The sequence below is a fragment of the Abrus precatorius genome, unplaced genomic scaffold (genome assembly GCF_003935025.1).
Source record: "Abrus precatorius isolate BTA unplaced genomic scaffold, Abrus_2018 Scaffold11, whole genome shotgun sequence".
Lineage (NCBI taxonomy): Eukaryota > Viridiplantae > Streptophyta > Magnoliopsida > Fabales > Fabaceae > Abrus > Abrus precatorius.
In genome coordinates this window covers 23,257,361-23,280,646 of record NW_020874303.1, presented here as the reverse complement: position 1 = coordinate 23,280,646, position 23,286 = coordinate 23,257,361, and the positions used below count along the sequence as shown (strand labels likewise).

Here is a 23,286-nt window from a genome sequence, read left to right as displayed (position 1 = left end):
TTTAAATTTATAAATAATAATAATAATTAATTTCAAAATTATTATAGTAAAAATTTAATATGGTAATGTCATATATTTATTTAAATAAATCACTTTTTTTATTATAATTTTTTTTAAAATGACATAAAATTGAACTTTTTAACTAAATAAAATTTTAAAAAAAATATTTTATTTAATAAATAAGTCTAACTTAACATAAGTTTAATATAAATTAGGTCTAAGTTTTTGAGAAATGCTCTAACTTATTCGCATCTCTATTCTAGGCATTGCAATCAGAGCCTATTTGCTTAATCATCCAAAACTATATATTGGCTTTCCTGTGTCATGGCTGCACCAGTGCCCCTACCAATGAACTCGGGGTATTCTGGAGTTCAACTTAATCGGATTGGATGTGCTACATTTAGTATATACGCTAAGGATATATTGCTATTATACTCAATTTTTTTTTATATTATGTCAGTTTAAAAGTAACATTTTTACCCAGAAATTAGTCTCATTTACCCATTACTTGTAATGTGTGATACTCTAACTCAGTATAAGACCTCAATTCCTATGTAAAAATATACATTAGACAAAAGTTGAAACCATTTAACATAATATCGAATTTATGCTTTAGATACAGCTAGAGTTGGCTTATGTCCAAAGTTTCTTCTTCATTCAAAATTCCAAAACCAAGAGATGAAGCAATTCCATCTTTTATGAGCTTTTTCAAAAGGAAACCTCTATAAGAAAGAACCACAGCAGAATAACACCATGTCAGAACCAGCAAAAATTTGTTTGAATAATAACAAGTTTCACTCACTCTCTTTCTGCTTCAAAATTTGTTCTCATCTCATTTTGCATCTCCCACTGAAACCAATAGGATGAGTGCATACGCTACAACAGCTTTTGCTCACTTGTTTGGCCTCCTTGCCCTCATTCTCTTGCTTGTTTGGTTGCTGCATTACCGCGAGGGGATTGAATATGATTCTGACAACCCATTTCGTGTTTTCAATGTAAAACTATTTCTTGTGTTTCTCTTCTTTGTTTAAACACAATAGTCATATTCTACTTTACTGAGGCTTTTTCCACCCTGCAGGTTCACCCTTTCATGATGTTCTTTGGGTTCATTTTCTTTGTTGGTCAAGGTATGTTACTCTCATATCGTGTCCCGTTGTTGCGAAGTTATATTTAGATTCTAATTAATTTAGTTTCAGTTTGGATCACGTTGTGAATAAGTTTTCATAAGAAAAAATAATATAAAAAATCAATAATTTTTTTTATCAGTTAATTTTAACCTATCAAAAAAGTTAGATTCATTTTATTTCTAAACTCTTAACTCTTACGGGCATTTATTTAAAAAATTATCTAAGCTTAGGCTCAGATGAAACTATAAAAATGTTACTCCAATTTAGCATATTAATTTACCTACATATTTTAAAATTTGAGCGATGCATATATACATAATTTTTGTACAACATATTTTACACACTAAAGGGTAAAGTGGAAGATAAGACAGATGAATTATACGATAAAGAGAGATAAAGCGGTAAAGTAAGATGTAAAAATGTGTAGGAATAATTTAAGTGGTGCACAGATACCGTATCAGTTATGGGACTGATTAGGTTGGTCTCAACTTTGAGCAGCAATACTAGCATACCACTCGATACCAGGGCAACATCAAACACAGAAGATCATCCACATGACACTTCATTTGATAGCAATAGTTCTTGGGATTGTTGGTATATGTGCCGTTTTCAAGTTCCATGATATGGTGAGGTTGGAGGATGTTTACAGCCTCCATTCATGGATTGGCATTGGCACCTTTTGCTTGTTTGGCTTGCAGGTAAAATTCATCTCAATAATACATGTCTATATATATATGATGATGATTTAAACAATAATCAATATCCAATACCTGACCAAACCTATGTTTGGTTAAACTTATTTTAAAGAAACAATAATATAGTTGTGTTAGAGATTTTTTTTAAATGATCATGACTGGTAAGTTTTTACAGAAATGCTTTACAAAAGGAAAAATAAAAAATATTTTATAAATTAAAATCAATTTATACATAATAAATATTTTATTTATTAAAAGTTGTATTACTAAGTGAAAACTTTGATAATGAGATGTGTTTGTTGCTTGAAGTGGGTTTTTGGACTTGCGGTTATGTTTCAAGGATCTCTAGAATCAAGGGCTGCGGCGGCTCCATGGCACGTAGCTTGTGGTAGAGCACTATTTTTCATGGCAATTTGTGCTGCATTAACAGGCTTGATGGAGAGGTATACTATGTTAAAACCACAGCTACATCAGAGAGAATCTCGTTTGATCAACTTCACGGGTCTCGCAATTCTCCTATTTGGAGTTTTTGTTGATATCACTGTTGGTTTGGCCCGTTTTCCCTGAATTGCTCTTCTCCACTTCTTTTATTCATCGTCACAAATTGGATTGTTCCACCATTTCTTTTTTTTTCTTTTTCTTTTTTTGTGGATTTTGTAACTCTCTTTTTTAAATTACCGGAAATGGCTTGTGTAATTTTTTCTTATTTTCTTTTTGTACTCTTTATGGGATATAACTTGATTCACAACTGAGGTGCTTTGTTTTCGTACTAGAAAAAAGTTTATTCAGTGTGATTCTCTATATTGGTTCCAATAGCACTCGTGAATAGACTGCATTAAACTTTTGACAATTTTACTATTTTGTAAAATAATAATATTTTAAAATTTTTACAGAGTCACTTGCTATTATAAATATTTATTTGTTTATGCATTTTACACAAGTATACATAGTTTGAACTTGGAAAACATTATTTTATGATAAAACAAACGTAGCCTTATTAAATTATTCTTAAAAATATTTAAAAAATGAATAAAGGTTATTCATATATGTTTGTAACTAAAATATTTAAATATAAATCACTTTACTTTAAATTTTTTAATCAAAGTTATTTTTTAAAATCAAATTTACAAACACAGTCTTAATATATATACTCAAATATTTACGTTGCGTTGTGTTTCAAAACCACGTGATACAAGTGGGAACTTCACTGGTCCCTCAAGTAACGTTTGATAAATCATAACATATAGATTTTATTTTATATTTGGTGTATTAAAAAAAAAAAAGAACTGTTATGTAAAGCTAAAATTATGATATATTCTAATTCTACTGAAAAATAAAATAAAATAAAATAAACGAAAAAAAATTGTTTCGTTCCATTTGTTCGTGAAGCATTTACCTTTCTTTGGTGTCAGTGTTAAACTCCTTTTTCTCTCAATTAAATTATTCAAAAAATAAAATTGATCAGTTAGAATTTTATTCTAATCATGATAAATCCATTCTTTTATTTTTTTTTCCTATAAAAGCTCTAATGTTTAGAAAGTTTTTTAGTTATATATTTTTAACTGGTTAAAACATTTTAAATCAGATTTGAATAGAAAATTACAACGTAAAATCGTAAATTCATCATAAATTATAAAATACCAAAACATTGATTAATTAAATATGTTTAATAGAAGCTAACCGCCACATCCATTGCACATCCTAAACTGAGATGAATAATATAAAGTTTATTTTTCCATTTATATTAATAACTAACATGATAATATTATAAAATTAAAAATGAATAATTTATATATACAAGTAACAATAAATATTTTCATGATTTTTTCATATTTTGGTCATAACAACAAATTATTAGTATAAGTTTAATTAAAATACACTACTATTATAAAGACTTGCGCACTGTCATTTAATAATAATAATAATATTATTATTATTATATTAACAAAATTTATTGACTTTACATAATTAACATAACTGTCATATCTATTATATATTCAAATTAATTGATAGTATAATTTTTTGTATTAATAATACCTTAAAATTAAACTCTATCAATATTGTGTTAATAAATAATATAAAAAAATCAAATCCATTCAAAATCAACCGTTGTTGATGAGCAAAATTTCGGTACTTTAGTAATGTCCACTATTAATAATTAGCATTTAGTATCTTAATTTAATATTGTTTTTATCTCAAAAAAGATTAAAATAAGAAAAAATATACATACATACATATCATTTATCACGATCTTAACAGGAATACGTGTTTTTGAAACACTAAAATTTATCAGTTGTAGATTTTAATTTTTTTATAAACTGAAATTATCTGTCAATAGACAATTATTATTATTATTATTTTGAGATAGAAAGATTAACAAAATAATTAGAGTTTTTTAAATATTATTTTTAGCATATAAACATGGTGACCAAAAATCAAGCACGTTCAACAAGTTGAAGAGGCTTACCTGTCTATCAACTTGAGATATTTCAATTTGAGATGTATTAAAATATTTAGATTCCCTTTGATTATGATTTTGATGAACAAGTTTCAATTTCCAACTTCCAAATTCCAATGCTAAGTGGCAAAACACTGCTCAGCATAAAACAGTTGCAAATTAAGGGGTAAGAAGCCGCAATCAACGGTCACCAAATAAGCAAATCCCAGAATTATAATATAATATTCAAGCCAAAGTGCTTTTCACTTTTCAGCACTCTCCTCCTTTATGCTCCATCCACCAACACTTGGCACAACTAATCGTCTCAAACTCTCTCTCCATTTTAGTGGTGCATCTTTCTATACTCTTCACATACAAGAAAATAAATAAATTATACCTTCTAATTTTATATTTTATTTAAAAATATTATAAGTTAAATTAATGATTTAAGGTATTAAATGATTAAATTATTTATTTATATAAATAATGAATAAATATTTTATTAATACAAATATTTCAACAAATAAAAATATAAAAAAATTAATAATTAATATATTTAAAAAATAAATACTTACTTCTTCCGACTATAGCTGAAAGAATATTGACTATTAATTCTTATAATATTTTTTTAATATATGCTTGAGAATATACAATAAAATATTACAAATTACTAACATTAAATACTATAATTTTTAATAAAAAATATTATTTTTAAAATTTTGAATGTGTATTTTTAAGCACATAATAAATAAATAAATCGTTCTTATATACAAAAAATAATATGCAACAAAAACTATTTTAAATTTTATTTTTTTTTCTTGAAATTTCTTAAAAGATATTTTGAATAATAAACGCTAAGTGCTCCTTTCAAATTTTTATATATTTATTTTTAAATTTTATTTATTTATCTGTCTACTTAAAATTTAACATAATATTAATTATTATCATTTTAATTAAATCTTTACCTCTACTTAATGTTAGAACACTTTACACACTTATTCTAAATAAAAATAGTAATTATTATTATATCAAGAAGTTAAAGATAATATTAATATAAATAAAAACAATGAGTGCCTTCCTTGTATGTGTTATCATCTTAAGATAGCTTAAAAAAAAAAAGCAAATATATAAAAAGGAGATTAGGACAGACAACTCAAGTTTCTTAGAAGGAAAATGTCAAAATAGAGGGTAGAGGCAAATCTATATGCAACAATGAAAAGATATTTCACAAGTTTTATTGTCTCCAACTCACAATAAAAACAGTAGAAGGGAGGGAGTGCATAACTTTCACACAGAACTTGTTCACTTTGACATTTACGCCCTCTCAATTCATCAAGGAAAAAGAATCAAAGATGAAACACCAAAAACTTGAATTTACCAATTAAAAACCATCCATTCTTGGAACAACCAGAATACCATGACAGCAGATCAATACAATAAATTACACACATTTTAGCAGCGTATTCTGAGTAAGAAAGCATAAGAGAAAACAACAAATAGTAAAAAATTTAAACCCATTGCTGCTTTGTTGCCTCCATTCTCCGCAATAAACCATCAATTTCATCTTGCATTCTCTTTTTCATTTTGTAGTAATCAAAATATGAATTTTCCAACACCTTCAGTTCATCCTGTTTCTTCCTCTGCGTTTCCTCGGTCTCGTGCAAACAGAGTTTGGCAAGCTTTTCAGCATACTCTTCTTCCATCTGAGCAGTCTTCGTCCTGATCATCCTCTGGAACCCCTCTGCCTCTCTTCTCGCTTCATCCGCCTTCGTTTGGAACATTCTGGCTTCTGCCTCCTTTATTCGCACAATGCTCTCCAAGCTTTCGAGTCCACCTTTCCTTAACAAAGCCCCCAAATGAAAATCAGACTCGTTTTTCAGTTCACTCAAGATGGAAGCTTTGAGGTCTTTCTGAAGGAGATCATTTGACATGGCATCAGAATGTGACCTAGAATAGCTCAAGTCATAAGCATATTTTGGTAATAGAGAAGTGGGTTTCGAATGAGAAGGTGTATCCTTTGTAAGCTTAGCTTGAGAGGCTGCCATATCCTTTGAAGAAATACCAGAAGCAGGAAAGTCTGACATGCTATCCGCATCTGTTTGTCAGAAAAACATCTCTCAACAGTTAGATATCAGATATTGTTTTCAGTAATTTAAGAAAATCAAACAAGCCTTCACAGCAAAAAGATTAGCAAGAACTAAGCTATAGTAGGAAAATGGCCTTCTACATGAAAGGACATTTGAAAAAAAAAAAATCATGTCAAATCACTACATAGTATCATTAACATCTTCCATATAGTGTGTGTTTGGATTAGTTCTTGCAAAGGTTATAGCAAAAATGTTCAAGAGAGAGATTTTGGTTGTTTTTTTTTTTCTACAGCAAAATAATGAAAAACAAATATGTTTATGATCCATTTTAAAAACCACATCAACAAACTTAATGGTTCTCAATCATCAACTTCCACTGAATTTCCTGCCTTAAACTAAAAAAATTTGTTGGGAAACTGTGGTACCCTATTCTTGTTGTTACTTGTTATTCTATTTTTTGTCCTGAACATCCAAACACTTACCTTATTTCACCTTTCATTTAGTCTCCTTTTCCTTTTAAATTGTCTGTTTTTGTTTTATTTTGTTTTATCAAAGACTCAACGGAAAATTTTAATAGGTGGAAACGGTAATGTACTTGGCTTCTCATTTTATTAATGTGTGCTGTATTGTATTGTATCTCTCATCTCTCAGTAGCACAAAATCTTTACTCAACTGTAATACTTTCCCTCCTCCACAGAAACTTCTAATCCTCCCTTATTCACAATCCTACCAAATCAAATTAAACGTTACCAGTTTTTTACTCGCTTCCAAAAATTAATGGTACTACAAACCCTTCATATCATGTGAAAACGTTTTCATGCAACTAGGATGAGAATATATAGGTATAAGATCCAACAGGTTAGCATATCAAGTGATTTTCACTCAATTCACTGAAGAAAGCGGATCGATCCTTTACTTCTTGTTGAGAGCAAGCAAATCATGATGTGTTCATAGTGCATACCAATTAAATGATGTATAAAGCAAATATATTTTTCTATATTAACACAAAAATTTAACTTTGAAAAGAAATGACCACAGTTCAAACACTCACAGCTGAAAAATTGTATGATGTAATTGCAGGCATCCAAAGGAGATATCATTTTGGTTTGAAGCTTTAATAGCATGTCATTAGTTTTAAAATGCAATTCCTTCCCTTTGCGATCTTCACTTTCCCTGAAAATCCTCCTTACACAGTCAAGCTCCTTCATCAAGGTTTCAAGGCCCCAATCCTTCGCGCAACAAATAAACACATCTTTAACGAAACCAAACATTTCAGAGGCGTGTCCACAGCCAATACAATGAAACTGCATCTCTGAGGTTCCTGAAGGACCCTTCAAGCTAGGCCCAGGCTTGATGAGATTCCTCTGAATGCCACAGGTAGCATGGCACCAATGTGAACAAACATCACATCCTATCCAACTACAAGTGTTATTAGCACAATCAAAGTTCAAGCATACAGGGCACATGCAAGAACTGCAAAAGCCCTTATTTCCTGAGCAAATCTTGCAATCACAATCATCAACAGGAAGCACATGCTTGCAGGTCACATTTCTACACCTCTTGTACAAAAAAATCTCTACTAACTCAGATAAGTGAACTTTGTTAGATAAGAAGCTAGCAAGCCCCATCTTGACAGCCACTAAAATCTCTAATTGCACTTTATGGCACTTTGCAAGAGTCTCCTTGTTAAGATCAGATCTTCTCTCAAGCCGGTTTTGAAGGCTTGCCAATTCCTCTTTCTTCTCAGCCTTCTCAATGAGATTCTTCAAGTATTCCTTAGTTGATACTATGACTTCATCAGCTAGCTCCTGAATTGTCAATGCCATGACAGGAACAGACTCTGACACAATTTCCCTGACAATTCTCTCAGGCCTTGAAAGCTTTCTTATCTTCCCATCATCTAAGCCTTCCAAGAGTCTCAGATTCTCAGAATTCCTTCCCCTGGAGTCCCCTCCTGATTGAGCCTCAAACCTTGGTCTAGCAGGTAATTCTGAAGGGAAAAAAGAATGATTATCTGAACTAGTAGTTTTATACTGACTATTACCTTGCATAAAGGAGCTAAGACCAGCGCCATGATTGGACAAAGCAACCCCGTCTCCAATAGGCTTGAACCTACTATGCACAGACCCATTAGTCCCTTCCCCACAATTCCAAATCTGGTCATCTTTGCTCAATGAATACTCAAAATTATCAGTTGAATTGCGAGTGAGTGAACAACTTGGGTTGTGGGAGAAAGGGTGGGAATAAGAGTAAGACAAAGAAGCTGCAGTGTAATCATTTGAATAAGAAGTAGTTGAAGGCCTGCTAGGCTTAGTCCTAACTGGTTGATCACCATTCTGTAAGGCGTTTGAAGCTGTGAGAGAAAGTGACACATCAGGCAAAGCAAGAGAGAGATTAAGCGTCTCAAGTTTTGGCTTCTTGTCCCTATTACTCTCTCTTTCAACCCCTTCTTCTTCAAGGGATCGCTTTGAAGAATCCTCTCTTGGTTCACTCAGGCTAAGGAAATCTCTTTCCACCCATTTTCCATCTTGATTTGAATTCTCGGAAACCACAACCTCTTTCCCTTTGTGGCTCATTTTTTCAAAAGAATTCAGCAAGCTTTTCCCAGGAATCTCTCTCTCAGCAAGACCCAATTTTGGGTTATCACAGAGGTAGCTCAGGGTAAGCTCTTGCAACGTTGAGCTGCCAATACCCTTGGTGGGGTTGGAGTGAAGAACCCCATCAACATCACCACCCACCTCAGAATCTCTCAGAAATTCAACACCTTTATCATCTGGTGCAGCCTCAAAATTTTGCCTTGAAAACTTGCTCCTGGAGTTCTCACCCTCAGAGTCAACAGCACCACTCCGAAGATCTTTACTTGCAATCATGGCCAGAGGAAGAAGGGGGAGAGAGGGGGCTAACGAAGACAGAGAAACAGACAACTAAGGTTGACAGGGGCAATTGAGAAAATAATGGGAAATGAAAGGGTTTGGTTAATGGGCAACACAACCATATGGATGGATTTTCAATTTTTCAAGCTTTCACACTGTGTTCTATGAAAAAACGGCGATGCTTTTTCTGCACGCGAGAGATTACAGTCTTAACCCTTGGAAATGAACATAATTACTCCCAAGTGGACCTCTTTTTTGACTCTGCATTGTGCATTCTGCAATGCAACTTTACTTTTGCTTCCCCACCAAACAGCTCACACCCCTCACCAAGCAACTCTCCTTTTCCATGAACCCCATCTTCTACTCCTTCTTTGTCATTTCCATCGTATTATTATTATTATTATTTCTACTTTTCACAATAATTTAAATCAGACAGTATTTTCTTATTTTTAAAATTTCTTTATAAAAGTTTATCTATATTGTACTTTAATATACAAATCTATTAATGATGACAAACAATTATGTATGAAATTAATTTTTCAATATTTTTTTATTTGTAATTTCTTAGGTAACAGGTAATTAATTTTGAATATTATTCTATCGATTTTAGAATTTCAATATAAATAATATCTTAAATAATAATTTTACTCACTTAAATTTTATTTCATTTTCTAAAGCCTTAACGTTAAAATAAACTAAATCATAGTATACTATATTCTTTTTTTAAAGGTAAGAGAGAGTAATTTTTTCAACTAAAATTTTGAAAAAAAGAGGAAAAATTAATTTCATTATAATTATAGTATACTATATATAAAAAGTATTTCATTATAATTATAATATAAATTATACATAAAGAGTATTTTCTTAATGAAATAAATCTTTAATTTTAAAAATTAAACCATTGACATTTTCACATAATTACTTTAAATTTACGTTATCATTAAAATAATATTTGTTCAAGTAATTTCTAAATTTATATTATTTATATTTATAAAATACACGAAAATTTGAACTTATTCTTTTCATTCTTTCCTCTTGTCTCGTTGCTAAAAATAAGACAAACAGATATACAGATTATTTAAGCCTTATTAATGTTCAAATTCCCTCTGGGAAAGTCATTTAATTGGATTCTTGAGATAAAGACTTTGGGTCCAGAATTCAAGAGAACGATGATTTTTTTCCTAGGAATATTCTTAAATTTAGCTATAAAGAATTATTACATTTAAAAATATGCATTTTAGTTTAATACATAAAGACAATTTAATATCAATAGTTTGTTTTAAATATACAAGTTACGAATCCAATTTTTTATTTATCAAAGGTATTTATAAATGGAGTTTAATTTAACATAATATCAGTATACAAAATTTGATAACATTAACCAATTAAAAATATCCTAAACATGGATTTTAAATTATTAATTATGTAATAATGTAAAGTTAAATAACATTTAAAGTTTTATTTATTTTCTCTTGTATCAAAAGAAAGTTTTTTATAAATAACATGATTCTTGTTAATCAGTTAGAACATTAATAAATAATATATTTTTGAAATTATATTAAATAATATAAAAGTGTATTTTTATAATTTTTAAATAAAATATTTTTTATTTTAAAAATGGGACGTTACTTGGTTTGGTTGCTTCAAAGTCAAATGGTGCCGAACGCTCTGACGCTTTTGGTATGCAAAGTGAGGTGAATGGAATAGTAAGACAAGAAAATCGTCATAAATAGATCATATTATGTACCACAAACAAAAAGTCAATGAAAATGTTCCCTCCCTTTTTAACTTTTATGTTCAAATTATGATTAGTTTTTGCCATCAGATATTGTATCAGCAGAAGAAAATGAATAATTCAATTCACTCAAATTGATTAAGAAGTAAACCTTGTCCATTGTAACTCAATCTTTGCGTAAAAATTGAATCATCAGATTTTGTGCATTTTTTTCATTTCATTCACAATTAAATGAAAGTTTATTTCATTATTTAAAAAATATCTTTAGTATTGGTTTATAGTTAGGTTTCATCTCGTTCATGTAGACCTTATTTAATAAAAATTTAATTATAAGAACCAATATCGTTGTTACGATGAATTATATTGATAAATAATTTTTATTAATTTAAAATTTTGATATATACATATATTCTTACTATATTATATAATATTATTACCATAATAATAATAATTTTTATTTAAATAAAGTATTAGTTTTTCCAAAATTATTTTCCATTTTCACTTAGTCTCCCGGTTAATAATTTGTCAACTTATTTTATTGTTTATTTGTATAATATTTGAGTTAACTTATTTGTTTTGATAAAGGTGTAATATAAACTAAACTATTATTAACAGCCTTATGTACATCTTTTATATTTTAAATAAATTTTTACATTATAAAGTTAGAACTTTTAAAATTAAAAATTAAAAATTTTAAAAATGAAAGTGTAAATGTCACATAAAGATTCACATTAATTTTATTTTATATTATATGAGTTAAATTGAATATTATTAATAAAGAAATTGTATGAAAAATACGTATTTTTTTAGAGACTTGTTTAAAAAATTAAAAATAAGAAATAAAATAATTTTTTTAAGAAAACTAAATTCTTAAATATTATTTTTATGCTTTATGTAAACTCATAATAACTGTGCATTCAATTTGTTAGAAAAAGTCCATATAAAATAAAATTTGATTAAACAACAAGTTATTAGTTATTTTTTTCTTTTAGTACTTTATGAAATTATATAATTTATATATTGTCACATGTTTAATTTTGATTGAAAAAACATTTTTATTTTTTACGTTAATGTGTTACCATATTTGACTAAGTCAGAAAAAAAAAACATTAATCGGTCCATTATCCCTCATAAAGATAATTATAATTTTTTTAAAGTTAATAAATGTCTTAATCATACTAATTATAAAAGTAAGAAAGTATGAAAAAATATTAGTAACTTATTTTCTCGTAATTTTTAATGCAATAACGTCGTGACAAACAAGACCCTAAATTTTATCTATGGTTTGCAGATTGGAGAGTGATAGCCTGATTGTTCTCCAGTGAAAAATATATTTTATTAGATAACTTTATGTTGTTTTTTTAAAACAAAACGAGAAAAAAGTACAACTATATTAATTTTTTGTTTCAATAAATTACATATATTTTTTAAGTCGAAATAATCGTAGCCGATTACCAGGCTTTAAGCCCACCACTTCTACCCTATTTTTACACCAGTAAGGCCCAGCAAACAGTGATCCTTCGTATATTAGACATAGAAAATGAGTAGAAATAAAATAAGTAAAAGAAAAAACACTGAAAAAGAAATAGATGAAAAATGGGATAAGAAAGATGTTTTGTTTGAATAGCGAGAAATAAGAGAGAAAAAACTGAAAATTTTTTTTTACTTGTTTATATGAATGCAAAAGAGAGTGAAACAAAAAAGATAGTTTATATGAAAACATACTTTTATAATAATAATATTTTATTTTAATAAAATATTAAAAAATTAAGATGACATTTTTCTTAATTATGTAATTTTTAAATATTGTTATATAATTTTAAAAATTATTTATGATAAAAATAAAAAAAATCTCACATTCCTCCATACTCAAAATCTATATGTGGGAAAATAAAATAGTGAACCTCACATAAAAGATTATTTCTCAATCATATAAGATAAAATATCTAAATACAAGAAGGAAAAAAAAATTATACTTTTTTTTTTCCTTAATTTTTCGCATTTGACACTATTTTCATTGTTTGTTTTCTAGGGCTGTCGCTTGTGCTCTTCGTTTTATTTAAATTTACATTAAAAATATGTTATAAAAAAATTGCAATAAAAATAAAAAATTAACAATTAACTTTGGTACTTTGTGTAAACTAACTTAATAACTGAAGAGAAAAACATAGGTTTATTAAACCACCCATGACACTTATGCCCATTTAAACCATCATTAGTCGAGTTGGACATGGATGAGAATCTTGAACCACAATAATTTGATTTGGAAACAAAATTATCATATTCTAAGTAAAGATCTTGCTAAGGATTCATAAAGGAAGGTCTAACGAAAGTAATCAGCAATAAATTCTTAAGTTGGATTCTTATGAATTATTATATCAAAATGTTGCTTAAGATGTCCACTTTCAATTGGCATGGGCTTCACGACAACTTTAAGCCGAATAAACACTTGCAATAATAGCCTAATAATACATTACACAGGTCAAGTTGGACGGCAAAATAAATATTCCAAGTTTATAAAGTTCACGATTCTTAACCATAAGCCAACAATTACATTGCATGAACATTTTGTTGAAGATTAAATAATGCATGCTTAGACAGTTTCAAAACTTAATTCCTTAGGGGGTAAGCTTATAAAGATCGTATTAAATTATAGCGTAAAATTATCGAGGTTTGTTCTTCTTTCTTCTGCTTAATGTGACCTTAATCATTGGCGTTTCTAATAAGATTCGAACTCCTGCAACCGAAATCAACCCACGTAGAAGCTTTTATTGCCAATTGAATCATATTAATACATAATGTTTCTAACAATCCGTGCATCGCAAAAACATTATAGATATAACACACCGAATGCAATATCATCGATAATGAAGCAAAATAGAAATGAGAGGAAACCGTTAATAATGTGAGATTAAAGCAAAGCTAAAATCGCCCCTGGAAATACACGTCTCACTGTACAATGCACGCCCTATTAATTGATAATCTCATGTCTAAAGAGAATGAAATCAAAGACTAAAAAATCATGAGATACATACACATAAAAATCTCTCAATGAACCCCTCACAATAAAAATGAGTGGTTGAGAAATTTTGGGTGGGTGTAAAGCAATGGAAGAGTCACTTCTTAGCCACTTATTTATTACTTTGTGAGGGGTTTCCTTATGCATGTATCATTTCTTGGTGCTTAAAGCTTCAGTGTGAGATCAGGAGATGTAGAAGCTTGCGGTGAAGGGGGTGGCATTGGAACTAAACTAGCATTAGAACTTTGAGCATGTCCTAGATTAACACCAGCTCCTTGATCTACCTGTCTGAAACTACCAGGCCAAAAGAATCCAACATCATCATCATCCATGAAAACTAGTGATCCAAAATTATTTTTCTCAAATTTTGCACCAGCTTTCATATCAGGAACCATCAATGAGGATGGCACTTGTCTTCGGTGCATCGCGGCGTGAGCTTCGAGACCAAGAGACCGAAAAGGTGAACCATGAAGAGGTAGAGATGCCAAGCTTGTATACCTCTCCGTGAACATTCCCATTCGCATTGCGCGCTTAGCCATTGTCCTCTCCCTTTTGTGAGCATTTTGATGACCCCCTAATGCCTGTGAGCTATAGAATTTCCTCCTGCAGTAATTACAAGAGAAAACCCTGGGAGTTGCTGATGCTGAAGCATGAACTTCAGCTCCTACTTCACTGCTAGCATCACTTGAACCTTTCAACTCACAATCACTATTTGAATTGAGGTTAAGTGTCAAGTCAAGGGTAACAGGAGCTGGATCAGCTTCATCCTTTGAAAGAGAGGAAGAAGTGGTGGTGCTACCCTTGGTAAGATCAGGGGAAGCCACTTGGCTGGTTCCTTCTGAATGGTTTTCAGGTTCCAAGTTCAAGTTTGGAGTCATCATGTTTGAATGGATTTGCTAAGAGATAACTTCTTCCCCAGAAGGCAAATGGATGGAACAAAATTGTCACTTTGGTCAGCTTACCATGACACCATCATCTACATTACGAAGAAACACATTATTAGGTAAGTAAAAATGGAAATATTGTTTATCAATGTAAAATGGAACATACAAAGTTCTAGTATTAATATGATGTTGGTACTTATATGCAATCAAAGTAGAGAAAACCACGTCCAATCCCATCATATACATTAGCCCCCATTGTGCTTGTCCATCATGTGAGCAAAAAAATACACTTAATAAAAATAAAATAGAAAAATACTGTTGCAGAAACATAAAGAGATATTATGAATTTATGATCACTATATTGGCGATGATAAATGTGTGGAAAATTCCTTTAGGACACAAGGGAAATCAGATAAATTTTAAGATGTTTACCGTTCAACATAATGTGCATCAGGTTATTCAAGTGATTCTAAGAGAGTTCTCATAGCTCAAATCTTGAGTAAAACTGCAAAAGTAACCATTGCCATGTGAATATCAACAAGATGCTGGTTCATTGGATTAAGTATAACCTCTTCAAGAATTGATTTATTTTTAAAAGAAAAAACACAAATCACATATAACTGTTTCACTTACAGTAGTACTTCTTTGAACAAAATATCACCAAAAAGAAGTTCCCCAATTTTCTTGTTATTTAACATTTATCTGTTTTTCCTTGCTTCATAGAGACTTAAAAATCATGGATGATAGAAAGTGAATAATGCACCATAGAAATAACATTCCTACCACATGTATTTTTCTAAATATCAGTAACAGTTTTTCAAACAATCCCTTAGCGTCCATAACATAAGGTTAATGTAGTATACTTTTTTTATCTAAAATAATTCCTATTAGACAAACCTAAGTATTTTTTTTTCATGATGAACCAATTATCTAATATATTTACTATTTGAATGGTAGTTCAGATAAACAACAAACTTAAAGCAGAAAAGAATTATGCTTGTTTAAGCATTTAGGATATAACAATATAACAACTGGGAGTTGGGAAGCCAATATAGAAATAATATTAAATTAAGGAGAAAACATGTAATAACATATATGGAAGTAATAGAAACAAACATTGGTGAATGAAAGTTAAAAGAGAAAATAGGAAAGAATAAAGCCAATAAACCAAAAGAAGTTTTATTAAGGATTAGAAGTATAGACAAGCTTTTGTTTCCTATAGCTGACACAAACCATCTCGGATAGATGTTCATTTATTGCTTGCTAACCAGTTCTTCATAAATTAAAGGAGGGCCACTACCTCTGTTAAAGAAAGTCAAAAGATGGAAAACATATTAAATGTGCTACTGATATAATTGTGATCCTTATGTCATGCATGCCTATCATATTCTCATATCATTGTTGTCCTTTTACCATTGTTTTAAATTTTGCTCTGCAACCACAATGGCAGCTGAATCAACCACATTTGTGATAATATCAAGGATTGTGACATAATTGCAACCACGGATTAAAACATTGCCTTCTACCATTTACAAAGAACTCTTGTCTCGAAGTTTTCTACACAAAGAACTAGACTACTGAAGATTTAATGACCAACTTGGGTCACTGCAAACTGCAGAATGTACAAAGAAAACACAAATTTCTGCTGACTTTCTGATGGTTTTTCCTAGAAAGAAATCATGGTGGTAATGGAGAAAGATTAATAGATGCTTGTACCCCAATGTACATATAATTTTTTGCTCTAGTATCGCTTGTGTCATCTATAGGTAAAGAAACAAACTAGTTGATGTATTGTCAAACTAGATTAACTCGTGCTTTTAATTTCATTTTTTTAACTTGGTAGTCTTTAGACAAACTAGGTGGTGATTCATCACCTTGATCAGTTCCACTTCAAGATTTTCTTCCAAATTGAATCTGCCTTCTATTTTAATCCCCTCTTGTTTATCCCTTCTACTGCTATAATACCTCGCCTTACACAAGAAAATTTGTCTAATCCCAACACAAATTAAAACGAGAGCAAAGTAAAAGAGTCTACGATGCACAGATACTTCAAAATTGACAATGTATCTGTGATTATGAATTGTACCCATACCAGATACCAATACGCATATTATAAGGCTGCCTTTATATCAAATTTATATTGTCTTATCTTCAATCCTCTACATGTCTTCTTTAGATAGTGAAGGGATTATAATCATAACTTGAATGTAACATTTTTATTTAAATTTGATTACAAGTATGCTTTTTTTAATTAAATTTTCTAGAGATTACAGACAAATAGCAACACAATGATAATGACAAACTAATATAAATATCAACTAATTGAGAAAAATAAAGAAATCAATAAAAAATTAGAAAATTAAAAAAATTAAAATATAATTACATTTTAATTAATATATATTGTTGTACCTGTACCATAATTTAATAAAATTGTCATATTAACTTATCATGTATATCATACCTGATACTTTTACTATTCTACTACCAATCACCATCTATAGGTTCATACCAAATACCCACTAACTCAAGGAACTGATCAATTATCAGTCATTCATGCTAGTTAATTGTTCTCTCATGTCCGCTTATGTGATATGCCACTATTGCAGGCCTACAAACATTAAGTGATGATTACTTACGACACCTTCCACTGAAAACTTATATCTGGAAAAAAAAAAAAAAACTTTGATCTATAACCGGCATGAACACTAGTCAACTAAATTGCAAAATGAAGGCCCGCAATTATATTTTGGGTAAACAAAATGTAATTGTTTATCCAAAAGAGAAAATAACCTTCAAATTATCACATTACCAGTAACCCATCCATCTTGCAAAAGAATTGGAAACTTGATTGCAACAAAGAAAATTCAGTCCTTCCCTCAAACAAAATAAAAGGGCCCTTACACAAACCAAAGTGTTTATCGATGCATCCATGACAAGACAAATTAAAAGAATAAGCACATTGAAGAGGAGGAGAGGGGATTGGAGAGACTCCAAAGGCATACATAATCAGATTCCATGCATGAATCGCAAAATAGTTTTCAGATAAATGTGTTCTAATGCAAGAATAAATCACCAAGAATAAGAATTAAAGAAACATAACTTTTTCTTGTCTTTTTTGTTATTTATTATGACAAAAAGAAGCATATGTTGGATACAAGACAAGACTTGAATGCAAACTGTACCCAATGGTCCTTATCACATAGTAATACTTAAATGAGCATTATGTTACACATTTCATATCTTTTCTTCTAGTAAGTAGAACCTGGCCCATCTCTTGATTTGAGTACAAATCACACTGTAGATTCACACTTCATTTTTCCTCTAGTTGCTAAGCAGAACATAAGGTGCTTCTATAAATGCCCTATATTATGCAAAAGCAAAAAAGTAGCATTTTGTATTGTCTGTTGTGAACTTAAACTATTCTGTCATTCATCAAGAGTAAATTACGGAATTGTCCTGCCCAAATCATGAGTCTTTAAGGTAGAGTACCGTGTCAGTTTTTACAGTCATAGATTCTTTACTTGCTGGCAAAAGTTGATGATATTTTTAAAACTACTTAGATAAAAAGACTCATGGCAGGAAGTTTTCAGGAGTTACTTTAAGACAAAATTAAGACTGCAAAAATTTATTAATTAAATCAGATAGGTTTAACTGAACACTCAAAAGGATTTATCTACATAAATTTGGGAAATTTAACTCTTCCATGCCAGCATAGACTTAAATTGTCACCAGAGATTACCCAAATAGTTCTAAGATCACTCATCAATTGACATGATACACTCTACTAAAAAGCATTTCTTGCAGTGAACTAACCACCCAAAAACTACTCCAAAACAAGGAAAGCAAACATGAATATTACAAATACTCAAAAACTTATGGTGAGGAATGATTATAGGATAATAAGACAAAGAACAGTGGGAATTAAGAGTTACTAAATCATCAAATTAGAGGCTTCCCTTTGACCCTTACAACGTAGATCTAAATTTATACTCAAATAGTAGGCGTAATCCTTCTCCTTCGTTAGGAAACTGATGATATTACAACCACCCATCACAAAAAATTCCAAATGATCATAAAAATATACACAAAGTCCTCAACATTAAGAAAAAAAGTTTTTCTTACAAGCTAAAGTGAAGCTTCAAGAAACTCCAAAACACAACAAAAGAAAGAGCAATACAATAATTAAAGAAAAAAAAAGGTAAAATTAAAAAAGAAAAGGAGTAAAGTAGAGTGAGGAAGCAGCAGGAAAAATGGCTTAAAATGCATGGAGGAATTAAAGGAAAGTACATAACAAAAACAAATCTTTAGGTGATGAGATGGGAAAAAGGAGGTACTTACATAGCATAGTATATAGTACAGTAGGATAAACTGCAGGCTCCTTCAGTGATATGCTATTGCTATGTACTTGTTACTCGGGAAGAGTATCAGCAACAACCAACAACATAGGGTACCATGTTTTTTTAGCATCAACGAAAGTAAAGGGGTGAGTGAATTATTAAAAGGAGATAAGATTACAGAGAGAGAGAGAGAGATGGGGATGATGATGATGATGATGATGATGGAGGAAAGTGAGAGAGAGAGAGAGAGAAGTGAGATAACACATAGACATGAACCACTTCTTTTGTCGAATTTGAGGTTGTATTTGCCAGTGTTTAGCTTTAGCTGATAAGGGCTAAGTGTGAATGTGTCTGTGTCTGTGTCCCTGTGTGTCTGTGAGATGTTAAAAATGACCAAACAGCAGAGACAAGAAAAGCAATCACTACTTTACCTGCCAAGACCCACCAGCTACTCAACCAGACGCTTCCTCATGCTACTACTACACAGAAACGTTAATAGCTAATAATATCAAGTATGGTTTGGTTAATAATTTTACACATATTCTCATATGGTCCCACTCCTCTGCATAGACTCAACAACAGTATAAATATGGATCCCTATTTTGGCTTTTAAAATAATTTAATATAAATCTTTAATGGTCATTTTGCATCCACTACCAAAAATAAGTGGTCCCCCCCTATTCAATATTTAACCTTAGCTTTGTTTTTCTGGTATTATGAGTATGAACTATACAGGATATTTTTCTTTACCATTTATTGACCCAGCCACCTTTGTCATATTCATATGGACTCCCATAACTTTCCCATCTTTTCCCACTTGTACATTGCATGCTGCACTTTCTCTTTCCTTTTTCTTTTTACGCTAATACACTCAAAGATTTAAAAATTACATCCATCGTTATATCGATTTTCTGCACGTCCAGTGTTTTATATTATATGGATCCTTGACTATATTAGTCTCCACTCCAATCGATTAAATAAAATGGTTTAGTCCCATTTTGATAATTATGTACATAATCATTATGAACTTCAATAAAATTTGAATGGTCGAGTTTATTTGGTGTTATATATATATATATACTATATCCCCTTGACTCCTGAATCTGCAACCACTTGTGCATTTTCACTGACTAATTTTGCCTTCTCCTTTTCCATATTGGCACTCCTTGCTAGTATTATCACAACTATTTACATGTAAAATCTTCATAATACTTTCAATAACAAAGAAATAAGATAAGAAAAATATATATGAAATAAGGTGATTACCTTGATATTAAGAGTGAAAAAAGAGAAACAGTTGTGAAATTGGCTATGATTTATCTTTCTAAAGCATCAAATGGTTGTGGTAGAATTACAAGGTCGCCAGCAAATGCTTTTCCTTTCTGCTTTGAACATAAAAAATCCACATCTGTAGACCCCACTCGTTCTCTCCTCAAAGTAGCTCATTCTTGACTCCCATTTCCCACCTGAGACTTGCTCGTCAGATTTCATTTTTTTTAAAATACAGAAACAGTATTTTTTTAACATTATTTTTACATTAATTATTTAATTAATTATTTAAAAATGAAAAAAAATATGCGTGATTAAAATTTTGAATGATTAATAAACGGGTTAAAAGTAAAAATTAAGGGCTTCCTTGGAGTGATTTTATATTTTAGTTTTTAAGTGTAAAATTTAATATAAAATATATTTGGATATAATATAAATAATTTTTAATTTATTTTAAAATAATTTAATTTAATTTTTTTAAAAAAATACAGTTTTGATTTTTTATATTTAATTTGAAAAATAAATTATTCAACTCTTATCTTTTTAAAAAAAAATACCTAACAATAATTATATTCACAATCATATCTTCAACTAAATTTCATTGATACTCTAATTTGAGAACATAAGTTAAATTAAAATAACTTTTATTAATTAATTTATATGCTCAATAATATATCATTATATATATATATATATATATATAATATTTTATTTATCTCATTATTATATTTAAATAGTCTTTCTTACTTTATATTTTTTATATGTTTTTGAATGTGTTAAATAGTATATTATATATTAAAGGCATATTTAAGTAAATAATTTAATTAACTACTTATTCACTAAATTTTTATCATACAAATATTTATGTATAAAATTGACTATCTAATTTATAAAAATTTAATTATAAATTTTTTTTATATTTTTAAATTTCCTATTAATTAAGAAATAAACAAATTGTGTTAAAAAAAAGAGAAGGAGAAAGCGAGAAGGAGGCGAGATGTATATATATGATCATGTATACTTAGACTTGTTCATGACACATCTAAACATTTTTCTAATTCCATTTCAGTTTTTATTTTAATTTTTTTTGCAATTTAAACTTCTTATTTTTAAAAATAATTTGACGTGTATAATTCAGTTATTTTAAAATTCTTCTTGCGTTCAAATAAAAGATTATTGACTGTGAAATTAAGATGTATTTAAATAATAATTAATTCAAGTATTTATTTAAAAAAAGTATCAAATGAAAATGTATGCCATATGCACTTAATGATGAAACAAACTTATTTTAATAGTTTTCATAAGAATTAATTAAATAAAACATATATAAAAAATATTTTTGTAAAATTAGTAAAATATTTAAATAATTTTTAACTTAAATACTTGCGTAATAAAATAAACTTAAAAGGCGAAATTTTTATAAATGCTCCTCATTCATTGTCAAATCATCATCAGTGATCAAATTTTATACATCTATGATTTTAAATTGTATTTTTATTTATAAATAATTTTATTAAATAAAAGGATACAATATAAAAAAATGTATGCTTTTTAGTTTGATAATTTTAAATTATAAAGAAACATAATTTGGTTATTTTATTAAATAAAAATATCTATTAAAAAGTAACATTTTTTATATTTTAATTTTTTTTACGAGTAGCACTTTAGGCATTAAATGCAATATATAAAAAATATTATATTTATAAAATTAAATAAGTAAAACAGGAATAAAAAATGCCAAAGATAGAAAGAAGAAAATTACTTTCAACTATTATCTATTAATTTAAAACTAGTTTAACTACTAGGGTAATCTTGCTTAAAAAATTAATTAGTAAAATAAAATTTTAAGTAACTGAAATATTTTACTAGATACACCTTAAATGACACACACACAAATCAAATTAATATGGACAACTGTTAATAGAAATGGAATCATGTATTTAACTTTTTAGAATAAGAAATGAAAGTAAGTCCGTATGGGAGCCCTCACATATTACTATACAAATATCACTATGAGGTAACAAGTGAAAGGAAGTGTTTTTTATTTTTATTTTTTAAGTAATATATCAAATTAAACTTTAAAGTAAAGTTTATCAACCAATTCAACTTCCAAAATTATAAATATATTATTTTACTAATGAAAAATATTAAATAACAATAGTTTCAACACCTAAATTTATAATAAAGGCTGATATAAGCGGCATATGATCATTTTAAAAAGTGAACTAACATTTTTATAATTTAAAGGATTACATTAACTGATATTTATGAATTAAAAACTAATTTAATATATAACTCCTTTTCTTCTCCACTAATTTTGATGAAATAATTTCAAATATACTCTCTGTTCATTTCAACATATAGATTTTTTTTTGTCGGCAAGCAGTGTTTTGTATTGCTGACTGCCCCTCAATGAATCACTGTAACGAAAAGATTTCTGGGTCTTCAGCTGAAGTCATGAATCAGTGTATTGTTGGAATTGTGGGTAAAGCTGGAGGCACCTTCATCTCTTTTCTTCATCAAAACGCACTAAGTCTTGTCTTCAACCCTATTGTTTTTTGGTGAACCCTTGCTTACCCTATTGGAAGACATCATGCTACAACTTAATTGAGGTCAATTCTTTTAATGGGAGGCCAATTTGTGGATATATGCTTTTGATTATCACTTACCATTTGGGGGCTATTTTTTAAGTTTTTCAAAGTCTTGTTCAGCGCAAACCACCCAACATGAATGAAATCAAGCAAGAAGAACAAGAATGGGCTGTTGAAAACTTTTGGAGGTCAAATCCTGAGTGGTCTAGTACTATTTTGGATTTTAAATTTT

At 29.3% G+C, this 23,286-nt stretch overlaps 3 protein-coding genes across 6 annotated transcripts; 1 reads left to right on the top strand and 2 right to left on the bottom strand.

The window, feature by feature from the left end:
* Positions 1–823: 823 nt before the first annotated feature.
* On the top strand, positions 824–2,389 carry LOC113855860 (probable transmembrane ascorbate ferrireductase 3). The gene is made up of 4 exons (XM_027487490.1): positions 824–995; positions 1,079–1,127; positions 1,626–1,825; positions 2,132–2,389. The coding sequence occupies exons 1-4, from the start codon at positions 864–866 to the stop codon at positions 2,387–2,389; spliced, it is 639 nt and encodes a 212-aa protein (XP_027343291.1). The 5' UTR covers positions 824–863.
* Positions 2,390–5,463: 3,074 nt separating this feature from the next.
* Positions 5,464–9,592, bottom strand: LOC113854345 (protein OBERON 3). The gene is made up of 2 exons (XM_027485293.1): positions 7,398–9,592; positions 5,464–6,354 (listed from the first exon to the last, which is right to left on the bottom strand). The coding sequence occupies exons 1-2, from the start codon at positions 9,214–9,216 to the stop codon at positions 5,768–5,770; spliced, it is 2,406 nt and encodes an 801-aa protein (XP_027341094.1). The 5' UTR covers positions 9,217–9,592; the 3' UTR covers positions 5,464–5,767.
* A 3,716-nt stretch (positions 9,593–13,308) lies between these two features.
* Positions 13,309–19,745, bottom strand: LOC113854135 (zinc finger protein 4-like). Of its 4 annotated transcripts, none has more exons than XM_027485003.1 (3): positions 19,196–19,745; positions 15,290–15,362; positions 13,782–14,949 (listed from the first exon to the last, which is right to left on the bottom strand). In XM_027485003.1, the coding sequence occupies exon 3, from the start codon at positions 14,852–14,854 to the stop codon at positions 14,138–14,140; it is 717 nt and encodes a 238-aa protein (XP_027340804.1). In that variant the 5' UTR covers positions 14,855–14,949; positions 15,290–15,362; positions 19,196–19,745; the 3' UTR covers positions 13,782–14,137. The 4 variants fall into 4 exon arrangements, with proteins under 4 accessions (XP_027340803.1, XP_027340804.1, XP_027340801.1 ...); XM_027485000.1 differs by lacking the exon at positions 15,290–15,362 and adding an exon at positions 18,040–18,313 and having other exon boundaries at positions 19,196–19,690; XM_027485001.1 differs by lacking the exon at positions 15,290–15,362 and adding an exon at positions 17,395–17,465 and having other exon boundaries at positions 19,196–19,690.
* Positions 19,746–23,286: the final 3,541 nt, after the last annotated feature.

What these genes read in the sequence shown, in the direction of transcription:
- LOC113855860 (XM_027487490.1), top strand. Translation starts at nt 864, where the DNA reads ATGAGTGCATACGCTACAACAGCTTTTGCTCACTTGTTTGGCCTCCTT. An exon ending in CATTTTCTTTGTTGGTCAAG is followed by an intron (nt 1,128 to 1,625) that starts GTATGTTACTCT and finishes AACTTTGAGCAG; the next exon opens with CAATACTAGCATACCACTCG. An exon ending in TTTGCTTGTTTGGCTTGCAG is followed by an intron (nt 1,826 to 2,131) that starts GTAAAATTCATC and finishes TGTTGCTTGAAG; the next exon opens with TGGGTTTTTGGACTTGCGGT.
- LOC113854345 (XM_027485293.1), bottom strand. Translation starts at nt 9,216, where the DNA reads ATGATTGCAAGTAAAGATCTTCGGAGTGGTGCTGTTGACTCTGAGGGT. An exon ending in CATCATACAATTTTTCAGCT is followed by an intron (nt 6,355 to 7,397) that starts GTGAGTGTTTGA and finishes TCTGACAAACAG; the next exon opens with ATGCGGATAGCATGTCAGAC.
- LOC113854135 (XM_027485003.1), bottom strand. Translation starts at nt 14,854, where the DNA reads ATGATGACTCCAAACTTGAACTTGGAACCTGAAAACCATTCAGAAGGA.